The sequence below is a fragment of the Chrysochloris asiatica genome, unplaced genomic scaffold, assembly GCF_000296735.1.
Source record: "Chrysochloris asiatica unplaced genomic scaffold, ChrAsi1.0 scaffold00113, whole genome shotgun sequence".
NCBI lineage: Eukaryota > Metazoa > Chordata > Mammalia > Afrosoricida > Chrysochloridae > Chrysochloris > Chrysochloris asiatica.
Genome location: NW_006408631.1, coordinates 11,026,094 through 11,033,618, shown reverse-complemented (window position 1 = coordinate 11,033,618; position 7,525 = coordinate 11,026,094). Strand labels below are relative to the sequence as shown.

At 35.4% G+C, this 7,525-nt stretch overlaps 1 protein-coding gene across 3 annotated transcripts in view; it reads left to right on the top strand.

Annotated features, from left to right (window-relative positions):
* Positions 1–7,525, top strand: part of EIF2A (eukaryotic translation initiation factor 2A, 65kDa) — a 50,405-nt gene that overhangs the window by 35,962 nt on the left and 6,918 nt on the right. For all 3 annotated transcript variants that reach the window (XM_006867986.1, XM_006867988.1, XM_006867987.1), the window contains 3 exons: positions 2,009–2,580; positions 3,894–4,007; positions 5,839–5,967. In XM_006867986.1, coding sequence (XP_006868048.1) covers positions 2,009–2,580; positions 3,894–4,007; positions 5,839–5,967 — 815 coding nt within the window. The remainder of the gene's footprint in view (positions 1–2,008; positions 2,581–3,893; positions 4,008–5,838; positions 5,968–7,525) is intronic.

Here is a 7,525-nt window from a genome sequence, read left to right as displayed (position 1 = left end):
AAAAAAAAAACACCATATGTATATTTGTACAAGAACATTATTTAATTTTTACATCAATTTAAAGAGAAATGACATCTTTATAAATAATGAAGAGCACTATTTGTCTCTCAGAGGAATTTTAATGTTTTCTTCTCGTTAAGTGCCGTCAAGTTGGTTCTGACCCATAGCAACCTTGTATAGGGTTTCCTAGGAGCTATTGTTGAGCTTGAACTGCCGACCTTGCAGTTCAAACGACTTTTCAGTCCAATGCATTAACCCACAGTGCCACACCAAGACTCCATTTCTTCTCATAGGGTCTGTTATTTTTTGTGTTTGCTACTGTGTGGTACAGACTGAACTGTGTCCATCAAAAGGAAAGCTTTTTTCAAATAAAATCTTTGCAGGAACAAAAAGCTTCCTCTTTGTCCTGAGGAGCAACTGGTGGGTTTGAACAGTGGATCTTGTGGTTAGCAGTCCAGTAGTTATCCTATAGTGCTGCTAGGGCTCCTTCAATAGGCACTAATATGTACTTCAAGTTGGACCGACTTGATGACACTTACCAACAACAAATAGGTACTAGTATATAATAAAGTCAGCATTTTAATCAATCAGGCAAATACTCATCATTTAATATCTAGTTTGAAGACAACTGGGTAACCACTTAGAACAAAAAAATAATTTCTCTACCTCTTCACAAAATAAATAACAGGCAAGTCTAATAAGTTTATACAAAACTATAATAACTAGAGGATAATATGGAAGAATTTTTTTTCTAATCACATAGTGATAAAAACTGAAGACAGAAGCCTCAGAGGTCTTCGAAGAAAAGAATTCTAAATTTGAATATGTAAAAATGGTAAATTTTTACACTAGTTGAAGAAAAAAGTCCATTAATTAAGTACATTTCTGGACAATGAGAGAAAAGTAAAATTTCTTAATATATCAGGTTAATCAAGTAAAAGATCAATTACAAGGGAGATTAGTCATAGGACAGTAAAGGTAATTCCACAGAAAAAGAAACTCATTTTTATTGACAGACACTTAGATTATTAAAGAAAAATACAAATAAAAATCAGATAAAATTTTTTCACTTAATAGGTTGACGAACAATAATACTATGCACTATAGGTGAGATTCGGGGAAACTGCATTGTCAGAAACTGTTGATAAGAGTGTGAATTAGTACAGTTTCTTTGGAAGGCATTTTAATGATATATTATTAAATAAATAATATACCCTTTAACCTAGTGGCTTCATTTGTGTAGATATATTTGTGTACACTTGTGGAGACTATGCAGCAAGGTTTATAACAGAACACAATGCAATTGAAAAAGAATAAAGTAGATCTAAGTGAAATGACAAGTCTAGAATGCTGTCTTATGTATTTATTCAAGAAAGATGCTTTTAATAATGACAGCCTATGCTTCTGTGAGGAGTCTTGGTGTGGCGCTGTGGGTTAATGTGCTGGACTGTATAGTAAGTTTGAACTGCAAGGTTGGCAGTTCAAGCTCACCAGTCGCTCCTTTGAAACCCTCTAAAGGATTACTGTGGGTCAGAACCGACTCAACGGCACTTAACAACAACAATGCTTCTGTGAGCCTACTTTGCTAGAATGTTTAAAGGAAATTGAGATCATTGGAAGTTCTTAAATAACTTATGATTATATTGTTGTTGTTGTTGTTATGTGCCATAGAGTCTGTTCTGATGCATAGCGACCCTGCATAGGGTTTCCGAGGCTGTAAATCTTTACTGGAGCAGAAAGCCTCATCTTTTTCCCGCGGAACAGCTGGTAGTTTCAAACTGCTGGCCTTGCGGCTCACAGCCCTATTCTTAACCACTGCACTACCAGAGCATGTATGATTATATATAATCCCCATATATATCACTTAAGAATGTGTTAGTTTTAACATTTTGAGAATTTTAGATTTGTAATTTACTGTTTGATTGTAATATCTTTTTAACTTGTGCTAGTAAGTAATTATATTCATTTAATTCTTTTTTCTGACTTGGGTTGTATATTCTTTTTCTAGCAAAAAATGGACCCATATATGATGTAGTTTGGAATTCGAGTTCTTCTGAGTTTTGTGCTGTTTATGGTTTTATGCCTGCCAAAGCAACAATTTTCAACTTGAAATGTGATCCTGTATTTGACTTTGGAACTGGTCCTCGTAATGCAGCCTACTATAGCCCTCATGGACATATATTAGTATTAGCTGGATTTGGAAATCTGAGAGGCCAAATGGAAGTGTGGGATGTTAAAAACTACAAACTTATTTCTAAACCAGTGGCTTCTGATTCTACGTATTTTGCTTGGTGCGCAGATGGAGAGCATATTTTAACAGCCACATGTGCTCCCAGGTTACGTGTTAATAATGGGTATAAGATTTGGCATTACACAGGCTCTGTCTTACACAAGTATGATGTGCCATCAAATGCAGAAATATGGCAGATTTCTTGGCAGCCATTTTTAGATGGAATATTTCCAGCTAAAACAATAACTTACCAAGCAGTTCCAAGTGAAGTACCCAATGAGGAACCTAAAGTTGCAACAGCTTATAGACCCCCAGCTTTAAGAAATAAACCAATCACCAATTCTAAACTGGTAAGTTAAGTTTTACTACTTTAGTAAGAAAACATTTTCCATGTACAAAATAACCTTGAACTTTTTCTCACATTCTTGGTTTGATTAGAACCTTATTAGACTATAAACTTGGGTAGAAATCATATAGGACCTGCTGTTGAAGAGCCTGAACAGCTCATATTATTAATTTGACAGTGTGGCTAATTTAAAATCACATTTTAAAAGCTCTAGGAAAGATCAACTGAATGTGACATACCAATTATAGATTGGAGCTCAAGCCTCATTCCTGTCAGGCAAGTGAGTGGGAGAAAATGAATAGGGACCAAGAGAACACAGGCCTATTTAAGAGGTGTAGGTGTGGCACTGTGGATTAATTCATCAGACTGCAAAGCCATTTGAACTTTAAGGTCTGTGGTTCAAACTCACCAGCTGCTCCTTGGAAACCCTACACAGGGTCGCTATGGGTCGGAATCGATACGATGGCACGTAACAACAACAAGTCACTATATAGAAATGCTTCCAGAGGGGATTTTAGGCCTAGTTTGATTGTTTCAAGACAAATCTTAACATTTATGTGAAATGTCTCCATTTGTAAAACAACGTGATGGGCAAATAAAACGCATTTATAGTCTTTAGGCTATCAGTTCTCTGCTTGTATTGTAGAGTTATTGGTCAGATTCTTGTCATTAAGGGGCTAGCCCTGCTTTTTAAAATGTTAACCTTTCAGAGCTCTGTGCAGAGTATTGATTAATGTCAGTTTCTGTGATGATGTTAAAGCACAAGATTGCTATACAACAAAACCCAACAGTATTATTGTTACTATTAAAAAAGTGGACCATAGAACAGATGTAAGTTAGGACTATTCTAAGTAAATGGAAATGTATAGGCACTATTTAATAATTAGGCATTCAGAGAACTTAGATATATTATCAAATAATAGATATTTTTATGCCTCCTTGAGCCACTCATCTCTACCTTGTGTTCTAGTGCATAGCCTACAACAGATCCAAAAAGACCTTAAGAGAAGTAATTGTTGGCATCTAGCTTCATAAGAATCTTGAGTTATTGGTAGTACTAAGAAAAAGTCGATTGTTTAGATAAAATAAAAGAAGTAAATTTCTCCACTCATATAACTGAAAGATATGTCAGTTTATAGGAAGATCCTAATTAAATTCATCTTAACTCTTGGAGTATATCACGCCTAATAGAAATTTTAAAGTGTTCTTTGCTGATATGGATCCTATATAAACAAAAATTTCATAACTTGCTGTAGTATGTCTTTTTAAATAAATATGAACTGCATGTCAAAAGAATTTATCTTACATTATCCATAGCATGAGGATGAACCACCTCAGAATATGAAACCACAGTCTGGAAGTGATAAGCCATTATCAAAAACAGCCCTCAAAAATCAACGGAAGCATGAGGCCAAGAAAGCTGCAAAACAGGTATTTGGGATACAGTCTCTTCAAGACAAAACAAAAGTGCAAAAAAGCTAGCTATATTTACCTTTAAGCCTTAAAAATGTAAGGAACTGGGGTCCTAGAGACTTGATTGTTACATTATAAAATGTAGCTGGAGTTGACTTAAATACCCCAAATGTCTTTCATATGTGTTTGCCTATGACTTTCTATGTAGTGCGGTATACATAATGTGGTACCTGGATCTTAACCTTAAAATCTGAGAGCATAATGGTATTGTGTAATAGTATACTTGCTGAAGACCCTTTTGAGACCTACGTGGAATGGTATAGTTTGCATCTTTAAAGATGTATTTGTCTGGAGAGGCTGAAACGTACATGATTACAAAGCCATTTTGTTGCTCATTATATTACTGTAGGTCATTAAGCCTCTGGGAAGTATCCAAACAATGGGATTATTCTAAGATAATTTTTTATATGACTATACAGTTGAAGAAGTCCTGGTGTAGTGCTGTAGGATAAGCACTGGACTGCTAACCATAGGTTGGCGGTTCAAACAACCCACCGGTCACTCCTCAGAAACCCTGTACAGAGTCCCTATGAGTTGGAACCAACTCAGCAGCACTTAACAACAACATGCAGTCGAAAAACTATTATGAATGTAATAATTGACAGATTGTGATAGTATAGTGATGTTTGATTAGCTAGCCTGGGACTGTCTGGTTGGTGATGTCATGGTGACCACAGTTTTTGAGATTCTGACAGGGCGAGGTAGATTTTTTAACAGCTGATTGCTATATCATCTATGAAGTCTTGCTGATAATGTTTGTATTTTTGATTTCTGGTTTCTTACATGTTTTTGGTAGGCAGTTATTTTAAGGTATGCAACCCATTTTGCCAAAATAATGGGCTTAAAAAATCATTTGTCTCTAGTTGTTGTTATCAGGTGCCATCAAGTCAGTTCTTTCTAGCAATATCTTTAAATAGACTGGACGTTAGTCATTCCAAGTAAAATAATCTACTCTTAAGTACTGTTGTTGTTAAATGCCATTGAGTCAGTTCATACTCAAAGTGACCCTGTATAAAGTTTCCAAGGAACTGGTGGGCTTGAACTACTTGACCTTAAAAGTCCAGTGCTTATCCTACAACGCTACACCAGGAATCCCTTTTAAGTATTGTAGTGGTTGCTGTTAAGTGCCGTCGAGTCTGTTCTGACCCATAGCGAACCTGTATAGGATTTCCTAGGAGTGGCTGATGAGCTTGAACCACAGACCTTGTAGTTCAAACCAACACTGAAGTCTAGCACATTAACCCACAGTGCCACAGAACATGTTTTTTGTTAATGTTGTCCTCTGGATTATAAATTAGTAATCTTCAACAATTTAAGACCTTAAAAGCCATATTATATATCTTAAAATATTTAAGTGAAACAGAATTTAAAGTGATAGAATAAGAAATAACAATTAAAAATACATTAGTAATAAAATAGCAGACTAAAAGGCATGAGTCATTTTATTATATTACCAATATATTTTTTAAATGTTATTACTTATTCTACCACTTTTAATTCTAGATCAAGCAAAGTGTTCCTCAGGACAGTTATACCTTTTGGTATACGGTTTTTGGATGTCTCATTATAATGTGGATATTTTTAAGCTGAATTTTATCTGTTGATTATTGGTACATGCTACATAATTTCTTAAAACCTTCCATTCATATTTTTTTATATATATACAGTGGAGTGTAAAAGATAAAATCACATGTTTGGTTTTTGCACTTTATACACCAAAACTGTAAAGTTGAAATACTTTAATATTTCATTTTAGAAAACTTCATTTAAGAATTTTTTTTTCCTATAGGAAGCAAGAAGTGACAAGAGTCCAGATACGGCACCTGCTCCTGTCACACAGCACACACCACGAAATACTGCCCCTCAGCCAACTTCTGGAGATCCTGAGATAGACAAAAAAATAAAGAATCTAAAGAAGGTGAGATAACATTTATTAAAAGGAGTAAGTGATAATTGTATAAATACTATATGTAAATAGCTTTCATTATTTGTCACTGAGAATGGCACTGATTTTAGATCTATTCACAGATGTCTAAAGGGTTGTCTTTCTATTACTGATTTTTTTTTTAATTGAAATATGGTGAATATTTAGTATTTCATGAAATGCTTGTAATATAGATAGGAACAGATAAGTTAATTTACTTAACATAATTGCAACCAGTGTTTGATGTTAACCTTGGGAGTAAAGGCAGGTCCCTAGTTAGTGTCCTTCCTGTCTCTTCCTACCATTCTATCTGGAGTCATCTCAGACTGCAGTATGAAGTTTCCCTTAAAGCCAAAGACATTGCTCAAGTATAATATATTTGAGAGGGTTTTTTTAAAGTTTGTAGAAAAATTCTGTCATCTAGTAATTCCATTGCCCACAAACTTTTTAAGCCTCCTCATTATATATATACACTCCTTTTATTATATATATATATATTCCTTGCTTATCAACATAGTTAGGTTCCAAATTATAGGATGACCAGATTAGATCCCAAAATGGAGTATAATGACAAAAAAGTTCATGGAAAAATAACTACCAGATCACGGAGAATTGTGACTAAGTTAAGCTGACACATGTCCTTAACCATCATAACCAGCATTACTTTCTCCTCACACCTCAGCTTTCATTACTGACAGACATGTATCATTAATGGGCAAAATAGTTGGATGGTAGATTTTTTACTATTGTAAAAGACTGCAAAACGTCATATAAGGAGAAAGTCTATAAATGAGGAATAGGTGTGCATACAGGAGTCCTGGTGGGTGCTGTAGGTTAAATGATGGACTACTAACCACAAGGTTGGTGGTTCAAACCTACCAGCTACTCCACAGGAGAAAGATGAGGCTGTCTACTCTTGTAAAGATTTACAGTGTAAGAAAAGCTATAGAGTAGTTTTATACTGTCCTAAAAGGTCACTCTACCACTCGTCTGTCAGGTTGTCGTACTGTGGTGGCTTGTGAGTTGCTGTAATTCTGAAAGCTATGCCACCAGTATTTTAAATACCAACAGGGTCACCCATGGTGGACAGGTTTCAGATGAGGTGAACACAGACTAGGAAGAAGGAGTGACAAACTACTTCTGAATATTTAGTCACTGAAAACCATATGAATAGCAGAGAAACAGTGACAGATATAGTGCCAGAAAATGAGCCCTTCAGGTTGGAAGGCATTCAAAATGAGACTGGGGAAGAGCTGCCTCCTGAAAGTAAGAGTTGACTGTGATGATGTGAATGGAGTAAAGCCCACAGGACCTTCATTTGCTGATGGGGCACAACTCAAGATGAAGAGAAACAGCAGTAAACATCCATTGAAAATCAGAACATGGAATATACGAAGTATGAATCTGGGAAAATTGGAGGTTGTCAAATGAAATGCAACGCATAAACATTGATCTCTTAGGCATTAGTGATCTAAAATGGACTGGTATTGGCCATTTTGAATCTGACAACCACATGGTTTACTATGCCGGGAATGACAAATTGAAGAGGAAT